The 18,896-nt window shown below is 39.6% G+C and overlaps 1 protein-coding gene across 1 annotated transcript; it reads right to left on the bottom strand.

Moving 5' to 3' along the window:
• Window positions 1–1,616: 1,616 nt before the first annotated feature.
• LOC106569170 (desmocollin 2-like protein) lies at window positions 1,617–16,297 on the bottom strand. Its single transcript, XM_014140223.3, has 16 exons — window positions 15,973–16,297; window positions 15,557–15,647; window positions 15,161–15,360; window positions 14,929–15,033; window positions 10,672–10,827; window positions 10,428–10,572; window positions 10,077–10,231; window positions 9,252–9,386; window positions 8,887–9,072; window positions 8,410–8,657; window positions 7,996–8,138; window positions 4,052–4,276; window positions 3,494–3,715; window positions 3,124–3,239; window positions 2,661–3,005; window positions 1,617–2,226 (listed from the first exon to the last, which is right to left on the bottom strand). The coding sequence occupies exons 1-16, from the start codon at window positions 16,033–16,035 to the stop codon at window positions 2,029–2,031; spliced, it is 2,733 nt and encodes a 910-aa protein (XP_013995698.1). The 5' UTR covers window positions 16,036–16,297; the 3' UTR covers window positions 1,617–2,028.
• Window positions 16,298–18,896: the final 2,599 nt, after the last annotated feature.

The raw sequence follows: 18,896 nt of genomic DNA on the forward strand, positions 1-18,896 counted from the left end.
ACGGCATCCTATCTGGTTTGCGCTTAGTGGGACTATCATTTGTTTTTCAACAGGAAAATGACCCAAAACATACCTCCAGGCTGTGTAAGGGCTATTTGACCAAGGAGAGGGATGGAGTGCTGCATCAGTTGACCTGGCCTCCACAATCATCTGACCTCAGACCAATTGAAATGGTTTGGAATGAGTTGGACAGCAGAGTGAAGGAAAAGCAGCCAACAAGTGCTCAGCATATGTGGGAACTCAATCAAGACTGTTGGAAAAGCAATCCTCATGAAGCTGGTTGAGAGATTGCTAAGAGTGTGCAAAGCTGTCAAGGCGAAAGGGTGGCTACTTTGAAGAATTTGTTTAACACTTTTTTGGTTACTACATGATTCCATATGTGTTATTACATAGTTTTGATGTCTTCACTATTATTCTACAATGTAGAAAATAGTAAAAATAAAGAAAAAACCTTGAATGAGTAGGTGTGTCCAAACTTTTGACTGGTACTGTTATATTTGGCCAATTTTAAATATTTCACATGTATCCAAAACAATTTAATATTTTAACCTTCTTTAACCTTCTACAAATATATTTTAACCTTCTATTCTAAACAGAAGGACCAATAACTTCCTATTCTAAATGGAAGCACCCAGAACTTTCTATTCTAAACAGAAGCACCTTCTATTGTAAACAGAAGTACCCAGAACATTCTATTCTTGTCTAAACACAAGGCTTTTTCTGCCACCAATCAACCATAAGAATAAAATGAATTGGACAGACAATTGAATTGTGTGACAAATTCAACATGGAAGCCCCAATGTAGCCTAATCGACAAGGCAGTTTTACTCTTTGATGGCTAAAAAGTGATGAGAACTGCCATTTACAATCTCACACAAACAGTCTTTTTAAAAAAATGGATTACTGAGAGTAATTTATATGTTAAAGATAATGACTAAAGGATTCCACCCAGATACTATTTGTTTATGTTAAATGTATCAGAATTACAAGACTATAATTCTATAAGGTGTGTGTGTAGGACAAGCTGAGACTAGACAGTATGTTACTATTTAGCAATGTAAGCAGAAGTACAGTTGAGACATTCAAGGAGAAGCGAAACTGTCGACAGACAAGTTGTGACTACTGTGAAACTAATAACAGGAAAAACGTCTCCACACCCAGGGAGGGGAGAAACCGTTAGGCTTGCAGTAGATTATATAACATGTTGCAGGATACAGTAGACTTGTAAATAGCATTGACAGTGTTAGAGAAGAGGAGGGGCATTTATAAAGGGTATGGTATATGGTATGACCAAATGCGAGGTATAAAAGGCTATGTGCTTGTATGATTTTCAGAGCTCTCTGAATAAAGAACCTTTTGCAGAATTCTGGGACTTTGTCTAATTCTTCTATTAACCAGGGCCTTACAACCTCTGGAGAATTGGTCAAAGCTATAGTGATTGTTATTGTCATCACTGGGATTGAAAATTCTCATGACAATTACATACAGTCTGCTTTAGATGGTCACATTCACTCTACTTATTTCATTATCATGTGTTAACTTGTACAGAATGTACAATGGTACAAAATATAGCTAGGACATTAAGTGCAAGGTGTAATTATTCAGGTTATCCAACATTGAAAGACAAATATAGAATTTATTTAGTAATGTTTGTACCCCATTCAGTTCATAGGTAATTAGAAAAATCTCATCTAATCTAACATTCAAGTACTGTTTTTACAGAATCTCATAAACAAACATTTGATTCTACAACACTGAAACTTTTACCACAATTTACAAATGAGAAAAAATCTTATCTTTGGCACTTAAATCACTAAATGTACACTATTTACAATACATAGTACTTTCCAGTGCAAAAAGGCTCTAACCAACAAACAGTTTGAGCAATTCAGTGTGATGACTGACTCAATGTTTTGTATCACCCTTGATAATAATAGCATGCCAACCCAATTCATAATAATTAACAAAAAACAAACATGAGAGAACACTTTCTGTAGTAAAAACAATATTGCAATAGATCTTCCTGGTTCATTTGTTAGTGCAGACCTCAGCTAACACCTTGAACTTTGGCCCCAGTGTGTTCAGGAAGTCCAGGTCTTCCTGGTTGACTTGGTCACTGCAGCAGCCCACCGAGCCAGCTGGAGACCCCACCCCCTCGAAGCCGTACGCGTGGATGATGTCATCGGCGTACCGTCCCTGCTCTTCCGTCCTTAGGTAAGCCAACTTCTGCAAAGAAAAGGTAGACCAGGTAAACATGATACGAGACAGGATGGACTTGGTAGCAGACAAGGTAAAAGGCGAGGTGGAGAGAGGAGAATGCATGTTGTTATTAGTCCATAGGGAGCAGACAAGGACTAGCCTGAAGGGGGGAGGAAGATATTACAGTAGGTGATATTACATCCTTCCACAGAATATTACACTGAAAACAGACAAACCTTTCACCAACCAGACGAGATACATGAAAGCTGACAGAGAAGCCAAGGGTTTAGCCAATAAGTAAGCCAACATTACACATCGGAATTGTCTAGGCTTTCACCAATAGCAAGGACTATATTAAACCTTAGAGAAAAGGCAGAAAATGTGATCCTGACGATATTGTCCATTTACGGTGTTTACTCAGACTAAAGTAAAACACATTGACATTGTTTGAGTTGTTTTACCTGTTGTAGAAACAGCCCGTTGGTTTGCCAGTTGAACTTCATGTTTTTGCCAGTTGAACGTGTGTTGTCAAAAGTCCTATTGCCACTGGTATATTGTCCGCCACCATATTGATCAACACCATATTGTCCACCGCCATTTTGTCCACCGTATTGACTGCCATTGTATTGGTCAGAGAAGCCATTCGGCATATCGGTCACAATGATGCTGCTGCCGGACTGCTGTTGAGTGCCCAGGCCTCCTCCCATCTTATCCAAGTTCTTAGCTCCAGCCCACCCCATGTCAGTCATGGATCCCTTCACTGAACGGTCAATCCCAGACTTTGGAACAATGATGAGATTTGAATCCTAAAGAGGAGACATATAAAATACATATGAATAAAAATGAGGATGTAACACTGAAATCTGCTCTGATTTCATGACCATGAGAAATGTGTTCGTAATACTTTCATTATGACAGCCTTACCACTGCATCCCCTAGGGCCTCAATGTTAGACGTCAGCAGGATACCACCACTGTCTCCCATATCCTCCAGCTCCATTTTCTCATTCTTCGTCACACACACCAATGCACAAAGCATACCTGCGATAAAGAACCAACAAGAAAGTGTGTGAGTGGCACTGCAACAACAAGGCTGTCAGATGGACAAGACGCACAAGTCATTTGTTAAGGAATACAGCTATACTAGCTGATGTCAGCTATTTAAGACTTCATCATTCAATTTCTAATATCTCATCAGTTTTATTCGTTGTCCTATCTTATTATTTGCTTTGACACCAACCTGTCAGGCCTACATAAATAATATGAATGTCCATAATAGCCCAGTGGAGACTCACAGAGTAGAAGTAGCAAAGCCAGACCCAGCAACATGGCCAGGATGCCCCACACCCCCAAAGATGTGGAGTTCTGTTGGGCCAGACACACTCCGTTCCTGCAGCGGCAGATCCGGACCGTCACAGTCTGAGTACTTCCAAAGCCCTGCAGGTCCCCCACCATCAGGGGGACAGTGTATAGGCCAGAGGGGAGCTCCTTAGTTTGCTCCAACATCACTGCAGTGCCTGAGGAGGAAATACACTGTTGTTAGGAACAGGAGTTTGTGTACTAGATTTCCAGGTGAGATTACACTATAAGGACTAAAACTCCTGGCTCTAAAAAAATGTCACTAAAGAATGTCAGTTAACAAGTGCTCTGTTGAGGTTGCATCTCTAGAGAGTATTTCGGCTTTAAAGTTACATTCTTGAATACATGACACTGACTATTCATTATAAGATACAAATTGTACATTTATGGACTTCTTCCCATTAAATAACTGCATCACTTTTTCAATCACATTTGCAAGACATCAATTAATATAGAGATGCAATGGAGTCAGGAGGTAGGAATCATTTTCATACTGTTAAGTGGCTTCACAGCCCATTTGTCATCATGCTTCTCTCCCAGTTTGAAGCTGAAGGGGGCGGAGAAGGGAGCTTGGTCCTTGTCTTCTGCTACCACCAGCACAGAGCCCATCTCTCCCCCATCCTTCCCACACAACACCAGGTCTTTAGAGAGGATGTCTGGGACGTGGTCGTTCATGTCTTCCACTTGAATAATCACCGTCCCTGTACCTGTCTTCTGACCTAGGAGAAAGGAGACATATGTAAGAAACAAGATAACACAATACCTTCTTGCTGATTTTTATTGTGAGAGCTTGAGTGAGTCAGATTTCCAATCTATTCACTATCACACATGGCAATAAACGGGAAAACTTGAAAGTTCAGTTACAGATGGCACACAGTACTGATATTTTCCCAGTCACTCCCTGTTATAAATGCAAAACAGAGATAAGGGCCAGTAGATAGCATATGACCAAAAAAAAACATCATCGTCACATCTGGAATAGAACCGAGTAACACAATGTCATGGACCTCAATGACGTGATCACACCAGGTGTTACAGACTGACTATTATACTCATCATCCTGTCTCTTAAATAACACACAAAGAGTTATTGTGTTGTGTGTGAACATAAAAAAAACATTGACTGGAGTGGAGGGGGTGGTTGAAGCTAACACCAGAATGTGTTATGTATTAGGTAACATCAGCCAAGGCGTAAAGACGACGACAACCTCTCATCCTCTGTGGTGTAATTCAAGTTGTGCAAACGCACTCCCATATCAACATGTCAGTAAAAGGAGACCTTGAGGAGATGGAATAGGGCACAGTGGTGTTGTTAGCTATAATTATGATGCCTTGTCTCTTCCTTGTTTTAGAGTGTTAATACTTGTTACAGTGATAGAAGCAGTGAGAGAAAGCAAATGCAGGATTAGCATGCTATTAGCTGGGAGGATATAACTAGGTTCCTTGTTGCCGGTTGCATAACACATCTTAAGTTATTTTCCCCTTAAATTAAGGGGAAAAGGGTGCCCATCAGGACCCATATGTGCTTCATTAACTATGGATATATACAGTAAACATCATTCAATCTAGTCAAACCGGTTAATAGGCAGGTGGTTAGGAGTGTTGAGCCAGTAGCCGAAAGGTTTCTGGATCAAATCCCCGAGCCGACAAGGTAAAACTCTGTCGTTCTGCCCCTGAGCAAGGCAGTTAACTCCCCTGTTCCCCGGGCGCTGATGATGTGAATTAAGGCAGCTCCCCACACCTCTTTGATTCAGAGGGGTTGTGTTAAATGCAGAAGACATATTTCATCGGAAGATGAAAGATATTCAAAGTTCCATTCTGTGGGCCTAATTCAGATAATGCGTGTCATAATAAGATGCCCAGTGCTTCAAGCCAAGCCTCCTCCACCCTCTCTCGCTCTTCCCACAAAATTTCAGTCACATCACACGCCCTATACTTGTCTGTCCAATGTATGTAAACAACTAGGCTACAGCTTGTCAGCTAGCTGCTCTGCATGCACTATTCTATCTCAAGGCCATCAGACTGTTAAACAGCCATCACTAACATAGAGAGGCTGCTGCCTACATACAGACTCAAATCTCTGGCCACTTTAATAAATGGACTTAAAAAGGTATCACTAGTCACTTTAAATAACACCACTTTAATAATGTTTACATATCCTACATTACTCAACTCATATGTACATACTGTATTCTACACCATCTACTGCATCTTGCCTATGCCGCACGCCATCGCTCATCCATATATTTATATGTACATATTCATCCCTTTACATTTGTGTATAAGGTAGTTGTTGTGAATTTGTTAGATATTACTGCATAGTCGGAACTAGAAGCACAAGCATTTCGCTACACTCGCATTAACATCTGCTAAACATGTGTATGTGACCAATAAAATTTGATTGGTGAAGTAATTTAATGTTGAGCTAAATGTAAAGAAAATATATATTTCAGTGGTTTTAAAAGGAACAATATAAACCATTACTTTTTGAGGGGTTACAACCAGAACAATACTATTGGAAAATAATTTCAGTTCCAACTCCTGCTTTCCTCTGCCCTGGAAGCAGAAAAAACTTCAACCAGCTAGCTAGGTATACATCTAGCTAGCTACTTACATTGCCATCAGAAAGTATTCACACCCCTTGACTTTTTCCACATTTTGTTGTGTTACAGCCTGAAATTGAGATTGTGTGTAATAAGAGTGTTTAACATGATTTTTAAATGACTACCTCATCTCTGTACCCCACACATACAATTATCTGTAAGGTCCCTCAGTCGAGCAGTGCATTTCAAACACAGATTCAACCACAAAGCTGCCTTGCAAAGAAGGGCCCCGATTGGTAGATGGGTAAACATGTAACAAGCAGACATTGAATATCCCTTTGAGCATGGCGAAGTTATTAATTACAGTTTGGATGGTGTATCAATACAGTTGCCGAAGAGGAAGGAAACCGCTCAGGGTTTTCACAATGAGGCTAATGGTGACTTTAAAACAGTTACAGAGTTTAATGGCTGTGATAGGAGAAAACTTAGGATAGATCAACAACAATGTAGTTACTCCACAATACTAACCTAAATTGCAGTGAAAAGACAGCCTGTACAGAATAAAAAAAGATTCCAAACTTACATCCTGACTTAAATCAGCTTGAAAATCTATGGCAAGACTTGAAAATGTCTGTCTAGCAATGACCAACAACTAACTTGACAGAACTTGAAGAATTTTTAAATATTGTACAATCCAGGTGTGCAAAGCTCTTAGAGACTTACCCAGAAAGACTCACAGCTGTAATCGCTGCCAAAGATGATACTAACCTGTACTGACTCATGGGTGTGAATACTTATGTAAATTAGATATTTCATTTTCTATAAATTAGCAATATTTCCAAAACATGTTTTGACTTTGTCTTTATGCGGTATTGTGTGTAGATGGGTGAGCATTTTTTTAAATACATTTTTAAAATCAGTCTAACACAAAATGTGGAATAAGTCAAGGGGTATGAATCATTTCTGAAGGCACTGTAGCCAGCTACGTACTCTGTAAGTAAGCTTGACATGCTAGAAAGTAATAGAAACATGTTTTATTATCTTCTGAATCAATTTGTTTCTCCTGTCTTGAATGTAGTTCTATTTTGCGATCTCTTAAAATAAACGTGATCTCTTAGACAAGACATTCAGCCAGTGATGGTCAACTCCGTGGTAACCAGAGACTTATTCTGCCATACATGCTTTCAAACTACTGTAAAACCAAAGACAGTACAGTATGAAGACAGGCATAAATCGCTTCTCCATTAGAAATCCACGATCACACATGTAGGCGATGTAATGGCAACGTTGGCTATTTAACCTCATGCTCAGAAACACATCGTCGGGTCTAACAGTTGTCTCGCACCGAACTGTGCATGTGCAGGCAGTCAAAGCAAAGGCATTCCTTCCACATAAAGTTGTTTTTGACTCAAATGAAAGCGTGTCAGTTTGCCACTCATGAGGTTGGATTAGTAACATGTTCAACTACTTAAGACATTGGCTGGAATCTAGGTTGTGCCTTTAGATAGAGAAAATTAACAACTAAGGAAGAATTTTTCATTTCACTCATTGACATCTCAAAGCCCAATCTCCGGCCTGGTCTGTTTAGTCTGTTTTGCAAGCGTTCCCGGAAGTCTCGTGATGTTGCGCCTCTGGGTTTAGAAACTCTGGGGTAAAATCCCTTAAGTATGCCCTTACTGAAGGAAAACATTTGAGGGATCTATGCAATTTCTTTAAACAATTCCCTCAGGTAAGGGTAAATCCTTAAAGGAAACACTTAAGATGTTTTATGCTACCAGGCCCAAAGATTTTCAAAGCAATAGATGAGTTAAGATCATCCAAATAGGGGTGCATATCTGACTACACAGAAATGTAATAAAGACACATGCGAGACAATGTGTAACAACATCTACTTACTGGCATCCACAGCTTTCATAGTGATGTTGTAAACACCATCCACTACAAAGTGGGACTCCCTGTCGATTGTGTTGGCGATCTTCAGCTGTCCAGTGCTTTCATCGACATTGACCCATGAAGCCGGGTCTGAGACCTTGTAATACCTGAGAGGGAACAGAGAGAGAGAAGACGGTATTAAAGCATTCATGGGCATCATGGTGCAATTCTGCCATCAAGTGCTGGAGAGAAAAAAACATGTACCTCTATTTTCTATTGAAACACAATCTGACCTTGCTATAACATCATATTATTACTATGACCATTATCAATATGGTTAGACAATATGCCATCTCCTATGGTCATATGGCAAGACTGCACAAACATATCTGCGACCAGGCTAATAAAGTATGACATTGAGGTAAACTAAGATCTTACTTGATGCCAGCGCTGCTCTTGGTCTCTGGGTCAACGGCAGTGTATGTTCCGATCAGGGTGTCGTTTGGAGTATTCTCCTGGACAGTAAAGCGTACGGTGGGGGCAGTGAACTCTGGTCCCTCGTCCACGTTCCCCACTGTGACATCCACAGGGACGGACACCCACTTGGCATTGGTCCCACTCAGCTCAGCCTGGTTACGGGCCAACACCTCCAGCTTTAGGTTCTTAGTCTTCTCGTAGTCTAGAGGCTGGTGACACAGCAAAGACATGGAGTGTCATTTTATTGCATTATTATTGGACTATCAGGCATCAATGACAATGTCATTGTACAAGAGTAAATAAGTATTTTGGTTCAATATTTTGACTGTCTTTATGTTATGGGATAGTTTGCCGAAATTATGTTTGCCTTATTTTATAAATAAATATGAAAGTCAAGATCAGATCAAAAATATAGGTTCATTGTGAGTACCAATTCACCTTTGTTAGGTAAATTAGTCCTTCATTTGTTTTTGGGTCTCTTTCAATCCTGAAGTTCCCATTTTCGTTCCCCTTGGTGATGCTGAACTCAGAGTTCCAGTTTGGTGTGTTCAATAAGTCCTTGTCTTCAATAGGGATTCTGAGGATGAGGCCTTTCTCTTGGTTCTCCATAACACTCACATTATACTGCAAGAGGAAAGCAGCCTGTTCAATTATCTGACTGAGGTATATTGAATATCCATACTCTATAGCAAACAAAATATAGCACATTTTCACCATAACTATTGTTTTGCTGCCAAATCAACTGCAATACAAAAATGTTATTACTGTAAAAGAAATATTCAAGATGATTATTTTTGACTTACAGATGTCTTTGTAAAAGTGGGAGGGTTGTCGTTGATATCTCCCAGCACTATGGTGGCTGTAGCCGTGTTGGATAGACCATTCAGAGCGCCATTCATGTCTCTGATGTCCATTCTCACAAAATACTTATCGGTCACCTGAAAAACAAAATCCCAAAATATACATTTAGTTCAAATATACATTGAGTGCATAAAACATTAGGAACACCTTCCCAATATTGAGTTGCACCTATTTTGCCATCAGAACAGCCTAAATTCGTTGGGGCATGGACTCTACAAGGTGTTGAAAGCTTTCCACAGGGATTCTGGCCCATGTTGACTCCAAAGCTTCCCACATTTGCGTCAAGTCGGCTGGATGTCCTTTGGGTGGTGGACCATTCTTGATACACACGGGAAACTGTTGAAAAATCCAACCTCGTTGCTGTTCTTGACACACTCAAACTGGTGCACCTGGCACCTACTACCATACCCTGTTCAAAGGCACTGAAATCTTTTGTCTTGCTCATTCACCCTCTGAATGACACACACATGCAATCAATGTCTCAATTGTCTCAAGGCTTAAGAATTCTTCTTTAACCTGTCTCCTCCCCTTCATCTACACTGATTGAAGTGGATTTAACAAGTGACATCAACAAGGGATCATAGCTTTCACCTGGATTCACCTGGTCAGTCTATATCAGGAAAAGAGCAAGTGTTCCTAATGTTCTGTGCACTCAGTGTATATTAAAAAAGGAATAATTCAAACAATGATAGCAGTGGTCACCAATGTGGAACCCTGGAAAACTAAGTGAGATATTTTGAAAGTACGAAGAGGAGACTGACTCTCACCTCTCTGTCAAGAGTGTCTGTTTTGGTGCTGATGACTCCTGTCTCTGGGTTGATGAAGAACAGGTTGGTCTCAGAGAGGAGGGAGTACCTGATCTTAGTGTGGTCTGTACCAGGCTCGTCTTTGTCTGTGGCATTCACCTTCCCCACAATGGTACCTGCAATGGAACACATCACAACACACAGGCTATTAGTACATAGCCACAAGTTCCTGTTTCAAATGAATGTCTGGATGTGTGACAAATGTATCTGTAAATTTACAAATTTGTGAAACGTATGGCACTTTTTCTATGTACTGTATTACAGAGGCTAAAGGCACTCTGGTATTTCTTACTTCAGCTGTATGTTTCTCACCTTTGTTGCTTTGTTCCAGCACAGTAAACTGCAGTTGGCCAGTGAAAGTTGGTGCATTGTCATTCACATCTTCTACATTCACTGTGATGGGTAATGGTAAGTCTGTCTCCTGGTTGGTGTTTCTGTCAAACACTCTGGCTTGAAACTGAAAAAAATAGATGTCATGTTTTATCATCATAGATAATTAATGAATCAATTATTAAATAATAAAGTAATAAAGCAATAATTGTAGTGTACTACTCACTATAAACTGAGGGGTAATCTCGCGGTCGACAGCTTTGTGGACCTTCAGCATCCCAGTTTCCTTTACCACACTAAACACACCCTCAGGGTCCTCTGTCACACCAGGCCCACTGAGGGTGTAGTACACATTGTATGCGACAGAAGAATCAGATGCAACCTAGACCAGAAAACAATCAAATATTATCTGGGGTCAAGCTTCAACAAGCAGTGGGATAATCATATAATTCGGGTTAGAAAATTGTACAGTAATGATATGTTTTTGGTTGGATATGATTCTCAATTTCTTTCTTTGGTTTTTGCAATCTTTATCAAACCATTTGCCATTATTGTTAGTCGTATGGTTTGGCCTCAGACCAGTAAGTGTGAGCAGAGCCTGTTGAGCATCTGGTACATGTCATTGGCTCGGACTAGTGTAAGAGTGGGGGGTTGGGCCTGTCTGCCTGCTCACAGCCTGGGTGTATGTGTGACTTCCATGTTGAGGCCCTTTTTGCGGGAGTGGGGGGTGTGGGGTGGGCAGGAGGGGCATAGGTCTGATCTTCCTACCTCCCATCTCATACACATTGACCGCAGCCCTTCCCACGCCCTGCTGCAGCTCTCCCGAATCGCGTAGCAAACAAGTGCTGTTTAGAATAACTTTTCTCAAAGGTTTCACAGAAAGCACACATGTATTTCAATATCCTCTCCAAAAATCATGATATTATTTGAATAGTGAAAATATTTGTAATACCCATCCCTGGTGTTTACACAGGCAGCCCAATTCTGATATTTTGCCAGTAATTGGTCTTTTGACACAGCCTTAGTAACACTTAGTCAACAATTATAATGCTTTAGAACTTTTAATTGCTAGGCGTGTATGACCATTTCTGTTTTGCAAAATGTAGAGACACAGAAAACCTGAGTCTACACCTTCACTATGGGGAATCACTAAAACAATACAGAAATACAGTATGGAAAAAGAAGGAACAGCACGTCAGAAATCAGCTCAATGTAATTAAAGAATCCATAGACTCTAATTGACAAACAAACAAACCAAAACAAAGGCAAAGTCTTCTCATGCTTTGTTGATTTCAAAAAAGCCTTTGACTCAATTTGGCATGAGGGTCTGATTCCATCTAGACACCGTTGCCCTAGAGCACACAAAAAAAAGACATACCTTGGCCTAAACATCAGCGCCACAGGTAACTTCAACAAAGCTGTGAACGAGCTGAGGGACAAGGCAAGAAGGGCCTTGCCATCAAAACGTACATAAAATTCGACATACCAATTAGGATCTGATTAAAAATACTTGAATCGGTTATAGAACACATTGCCCTTTATGGTTGTGAGGTCTGGGGTCCACTCACCAACCAAGAATTCACAAAATGAGATAAACACCAAATTGAGACTCTGTATGCAGAATTCTGCAAAAATATCCTCTGCAAAAATTTCCTCTGTGTACAACATAAAACACCAAATAATGCATGCAGAGCAGAATTAGGCCGATACCCGCTAATTACCAAAATCCACAAAAGAGACCTTAAATTCTTCAACCACCTAAAAGGAAGCGATTCCCAAACCTTCCATAAATAATCCATCATCTACAGAGAGATGAACCTGGAGAGGAGTCCCTTAAGCAAGCTGGTCCTGGGGTTATTTTCACAAACACAAACAGACCCCACAGAGCCCCAGCACAGCAACACAATTTCACCCAACCAAATCATGAGAAAACAAAAAGATAATTACTTGACACATTGGAAAGAATTAACAAAAAAACTAAGCAAACTAGAATATTATTTGGCCCTAAACAGAGAGTACATAGTGGCAGAATACTTGACCACTGTGACTGACCCAAACTTAAGGAAAGCTTTGACTATGTACAGACTCAGTGAGCATAGCCTTGCTTTTGAGAAAGGTTGCCGTAGGCAGACCTGGCTCTCAAGAGAAGACAGGCTATGTGCACACTGCCCACAAAATGAGGTGGAAACTGAGCTGCACTTCCTAAGCACCTGCCAAATGTATGACAATATTAGAGACCCATATTTCGCTCAGATTACACAGATCCACACAGAATTCGAAAACAAACCCAATATTGATGAACTCCCATATCTACTGGGTGAAATACCACAGTGACTCATCACAGCAGCAAGATTTGTGACCTGTTGCCACAAGAAAAGGGCAACCAGTGAAGAACAAACACCATTGAAAATACAACCCATATTTATGTTTATTTATTTTCCCTTTTGTAATTTAACTATTTGCACATTGTTACAACACTGTATATAGTCATAATTTGACATTTTAAATGTCTTTATTATTTTGGAACTTCTGTGAGTGTAATGTTAACTGTTCATTTTTGTTTATTTCACTTTTGTTTATTATCCTCTTCACTTGCTTTGGCAATGTTAACATATGTTTCCTATGCCAATAAAGCCCTTAAATTGAATTGAGAGAAAGTAGCCATACTTTCACAGCTAATTGTGAAATAGACACAAATTACTTATTCGAAATTCGTGACAGGCACACGGAAAAATGTCCAATAAAAAATGTGTCTATTTCACAATAACCTGTGATACTGGGTTGACAAAGGTTATCGATTATACCATCACGTAGTGCCTGTCTTGACTGCATCAAAGCGATGTAAAGAAGCAAGTAGCTAGCAACAGTACCCATGAGTTAGCCAACTAGCAAGGCTAATTGAGGCTATAATTTTGCTGCGCGCTTTGTCCTTGGACTGGTGTAACACGGTTTCTCTGGATCCCCGCAAGGTCGGACTTAAATAAATGTTTGATGTAACAGCAGCATACTGTAAGAAATGTTATTATATCTATACATTACAATTCTACCTGTGATTATACTCCGGGTTGCAATCCGGCTTGCAATCCTTATTAAACAAACTAACCTCTGATCAAAGAAGTTTCCTGTGGTCTCTTGTATAACATAGGGCAGAATTCCCTTACAATACTAATCAGATACCAATTGATTTTTAGAATATTCAACTGTCCTGTATAGGCTACCTGAACCTGCATGACATGAGCCGCCCTCGCGCTCTCTCCCAGCTTTGATAGAAAGTTGTGCATCTATTAATGCCAAATAATAGGCCTACATACAGTCAGTCCACCCTCAGAACACTAGCTTACTATATTGTTTCATTATGCAGTGTACTATCTATAGCTATATACTGTATTTAGCTGCTATTTAGAACTTTAAAAAAAAATAGTGTCGACTTGAGGATAAATTCGACCACTATTTAATGTTGAATTTAGTGGGTTTGTCTGGCTAATAACCTACACAAATGGGCTGCAATATTCAAATGAAATTAAATAAAAATAAATCCAACTTGAAAGACTCCCCTGGTGTCATAATATATTTTGATATTGCAACCACATAATTCAATTGCCGGTTCACCAGTATGAACGAAATCACAAACAGATTTTTGTTGTTCAAGCCCTCAAGAACTGTTGTCTGCTAATGGTGATAATCTGTTTGCGTCTGCCAATGTATTGTCTTTCCAGTATCCAGACAACCTGTCCCCAGAGCTTCCTATACAGTAATTGAATCTATCTCCGTAACATGTTGAGGCCGGCAATTAAGTAGAATGAGGGTCAATAAAAGATGTTTCAGAACTGCTATTTTTGAAGCACAATTCCCTTCTGCACAGTTTCTTGTCTACAACAACTCCATTCGGATTAAACAGCCTAGCTGTTGGTTGCTCATTGTAGTCTACTTCTTCTCATTAAGGTTACTTCATTCAGACATTTTAATTCCATTTTGCATTGATTAGAAATATCCCACTTCAAATGGCATGTTATATACTTGTGTGTAGCAATGTCACATGGCTCATTTTATTTAATTCAGACAAAGCATTGTCATTGTTAAAAAAGGCCTATATTATTTTCTTCTAAAAAGTGAATACTCACACAATTAATCCAATACCAACATCCATTGGGATATTACATTAATAGATTAACCGTGCCCACTAATCCTGTGTATACATGTATGTGGTTGGGTGAGTATGGGTGTGTACCATCTGGTGAGGGCGTGGAGCATACATGTACAGAATGTGCCTTAGCCACAAGTGAGAAAGAGTGAGAAATAAAGTGGAACATGGGTAAGGAGAATTGAAAGCACAGGTAGAGGATAATTTGGCTGTCGCCCATGTAGGAGTGTGTTATGACTACATTACATGAAATATGGACAAGGCTTAGGTTTATTGTCCATATTCAAATAGACAGAATGTGCTGAAAGTGATGGAAGTTGTAAATTATGTTAAGGACATTACCAGATCAACTTCCTTTGGAAATGGAGGGTGGTCGTTTTCTATGATGTTGAAGGGCATAGGGCTCCAACGTCTTTTGGAGCGCTTTAGTAGACCATCTTTCAATACCTGAAACATGCGGGGGAAAGTCACAAAAAGTCACGACACTGCAAACATAATATAGTACTTATTTAAAAAGTATGGGACTAGCATCTTCAACATCTTTTACTCTAAGCCAATGTGGAATCCACCTTACTTTTCTAGAGTTCTGGACAAGGTGAACATCCATGTTTTTCTCCTGACCATTGGGGTCCTGATACTGCACTGAGAATGTCCTGCCGTTGGTTGGTACCATAGTGATGTGGACTGTTACTATAGTTCCATCTGCCTGTACTGTGAAGTCCGGGTCACAAGAGGTAAAGTGCAAGGTCTTGGTGTCACAGTTGTCGACATCAACTGAACAATGAGAGAGAAAGAAATGTTATGAACTATACAATTACTAAAAACAACATGAATTATCCAAAGCAAGAGAACGTGATTATGTTTAAGGATGTCAACTGGTTATAAAAAGTTTATGACTATATTGATTGTTTCATTCAGTATCAATTACATACGTTTGACAGGACTGGAGTATTTGTGAATGTTTTGCTACCTTTTGAAATAACATGCCCAACTGGTACTGTCTGAGGTACTGTTGCTTGTATGGAGCCGGGGATAAAGCAGGAGTCCACACATGAGATGATCTGGGGTTAACACATGAGAGTGATATTGTTCATTCTAACAACGTGCATATCATACAATAGCTGTGTTACAAATATCGTACTGCAATTATTTGTATTGTCTATTATTGGAACCAAAAGAATGAGACATTTACATTTTCAAGAACATAGTCTGCATAGGTAAATGTATCAACAAGCCGCACCTTACTGTCTAATATTACAAAACTGCACAAAATAAAAGTTACGTTTGCCAATTCAATTACATTCATAGACTCGAAGGAAGTTGACATATCGAAATCAAATGTGAAAATGACAGAAAATGACAAACTTTCATTTCATATGTACTTACCAAAAAGAAGCATAAATTGACATGTAAGTTCCGTGCCATTTTTGTTACTACCATTCGAAACATCAAGACTATAGTGACGACACCACACGCAGGAACAAGAAGTATAAGTGTTTCTGTCAAGGGCGAGGATTAGAGGGTGGAATATCCTTACACCAATCAAAATAAAGTAACCTAATTGTGTCCGAATGCGTCTTCCATTGCAGGTATCGGAATGACGGTTTCATTTATGAGCTATGCCCATAGTAAGTACAACGCCCGCGATTACTCAATTGGCTACCTCGACGCCGGGACGCATTCCTCGCCTAGTACTCCACCCTCTTTCAGTCTGTGAAAATAACAGTACAGAGGTGTGATTTATGCTTTATTAACATGTGATCAGCTGTTCAAACCTTGTGGTTTGGTGTGAGGCATGCACGCTAAGCAAATGGGTTACTTCGAAAGAAAGCACAGTGAACAAATGTTACCAACAGGGGGAAACATTGTATCGGTAATGGGTTGTTGTCTGAAAACAATGGAATGTCCCCTTGGCTTTTTTTCTCAACTATCAACTGTCCCATGCAATGGATTAAAATTGAAATGATTTTTTCAGTTTTTTCTATATCTAAAAAAATTAAAGCATGTAGACAGATACAGCTATTTTGTCATGTTAATTTAATCCTTAGTGCAGTTATCATGCGAAGTATTTTATAACTCCATTCTGTTCCAGGGAAATTAAGATGGGAACATGTCATGTATTTCAAGAGTAAACTCTCTCTTTCTATCATTGCATAATCTCAATGATGATGAATTGAACTGCTGAAAGCCACGATAAATAAACTTGATCCGTGTTCAGGGAATACAGTGCCTTCGAAAATATTCAGGCCCTTTGACTTTATCCACATTTTGTTACGTTACAGCCTTGTTCTAAAATGTATTAAATAAAATAATCCTCAGCAATCTACACACAATACCCAATAATGACAAAGCGAAAACAGGTTTTTAGAATTTTTTACACATTTAAAAATATAAAACTGAAATATTTTATTTTCGTAATTATTCAGACCCTTTGCTATGAGACTCGAAATTGAGCTCAGGTGCATCATGTTTTCATTGATCATCCTTGAGATGTTTCTGCAACTTGATTGGAGTCCACCTGTGGTACATTCAATTGATTGGACACAGGGGCGGAAATCCCGGGGGGGACGGGGGACACGACCCCCCCATCCTGGGAAAATATGATTTGTCCCCCCCAATATATCACTGAAACATAACTATGTAATTTAAATAATATTAATAATACGCAATGAAAGCAATTGTGCTGATTATAGACACTTAATAGCGCGTTTTTAAGTTTCCAAAGATTGCGACCCCCCCGCCCTTTGCCTCACAATGGTTTGATCCACTGCCAGTTCCTTAGCTTGCTACTTAACTGCCGTGAGGTTCATCCAGTCAATCGCGCACACACACTAGCTGAATATGCAGAGCTAGCGCGCAAATATGAACTATTAAGCTAGCTAGTACCTATTCCATTTATGTGGCGTCGTCAAAGATGGAATCAGCATGCAGATGATGTAAGTTAGTGCTTCAAAGTCCCTGTGATAAGGTTAGCGATAAACTGAAGTCCAAACTGAACAGAACTACACTCTCATCTACCATTGTCTTAAATATATTTAATGGTCTCGTTGCAAAAGCTAAATTGTCGCAAGGGAACTTTTATTTATTTATTTTATTTCACCTTTATTTAACCCGGGTAGCAAAGATTATAGCAAACACCACTGAAACTGAATTGGTGCTCGCTAGCTTTGCAAATTCAGCTATTGTTGGAAGCCAGCCAATATGAAACAAACTATTAAAATTACAAAAGGTTGCAGCATATGTTGTGTAAATGGTGAACTCATACAGCTGTCAACTCTTGTCATTTTAATCCGTTTCACATTTGCTAGCTACCTTTTAGATTGAAGCCCATATAGAATGATTGAAGATGATAGAAGCCCATCTCCTACTGTAAATAACCTACACACTGTGTGTGTGTGTAGCCAGCCAGCCAGCCAGGTAGAAAAATGGCAGAAAAATAAAAGACAGACATCAGAGTATGTTTCAATACACCAAAACGCATAGTAAGAACCCTAGTAGCCTAATATCTCAAAGACTAGTTGATAAAATGTTCATAAGAAAGAAATGAAATTCTAATGGAAATGTTTCACAATGATGTCATTAGGCAGAGCAGGCAACAGATGGCACACAGACAGCAGAGTTGGGGACAGATATGCAGGGACAGACTGGCAGAGACAGGGAGTCTCAGGTAAGTTTGTTGAGTCTTTGTTTGGCAACATTATGAAAGGTTCTCAATTTTTTTGACTTGTAAAATAGGAACATAATTGGAAAATGCCATGGATACCCCCACTCTCAACTTAAACTGGTGACTGAACTAAGATTTGTTAAAGGCAATGGTATTGCTGTTGTGATTAGTTGTGTAGTTTTGGGTACCGGTAGTTAGGAGTACGGCAAACACCTTATTTCTTTGGTTCCTCAATATACATTTACCATATTACAATGTAGGCTATGTGTTACAGCACTACTTTTGGTGTCCCCCTCAGGAATTGCTCTTGAGAAAATTTCATGTAATTGTCCCCTCCAAAGTGGATATCAGATTTTCGCCCCTGATTGGACATGATTTGGAAAGGCACAGTGTAATTAGTGCGCTGAGAGTCGGGAAGCAAGTACAGGGAGTGAGTGAGTGTTTTAATTAATAAATAAACAAAACAACAAACAAACAACGCACTGACATGAAAACAGAGTCAATAACACCTGAGGAAAGAACCAAGGGGAGTGACAGATATCGGGAAGATAATCAAGGAGGTGATGGAGTCCAGGTGAGTGTCATGAGGTGCTGGTGCGCTTGACGATGGTGACATGTGTGCGGGATAATCAGCAGCCTGATGACC

This window comes from Salmo salar, chromosome 14, assembly GCF_965601325.2.
Source record: "Salmo salar chromosome 14, fSalSal1, whole genome shotgun sequence".
Classification (NCBI taxonomy): Eukaryota; Metazoa; Chordata; class Actinopteri; order Salmoniformes; family Salmonidae; genus Salmo; species Salmo salar.

Bases quoted from the DNA above. Each gene is read 5' to 3' on its own strand.
- LOC106569170 (XM_014140223.3), bottom strand. From the start codon at position 16,035: ATGTTTCGAATGGTAGTAACAAAAATGGCACGGAACTTACATGTCAAT. The intron at 10,232-10,427 runs GTGAGAAACATA...GTTCCATTGCAG, and splicing joins GCTGGAACAAAGCAACAAAG to GTACCATTGTGGGGAAGGTG. The intron at 8,658-8,886 runs GTGAATTGGTAC...CTGTGTCACCAG, and splicing joins GACTAATTTACCTAACAAAG to CCTCTAGACTACGAGAAGAC.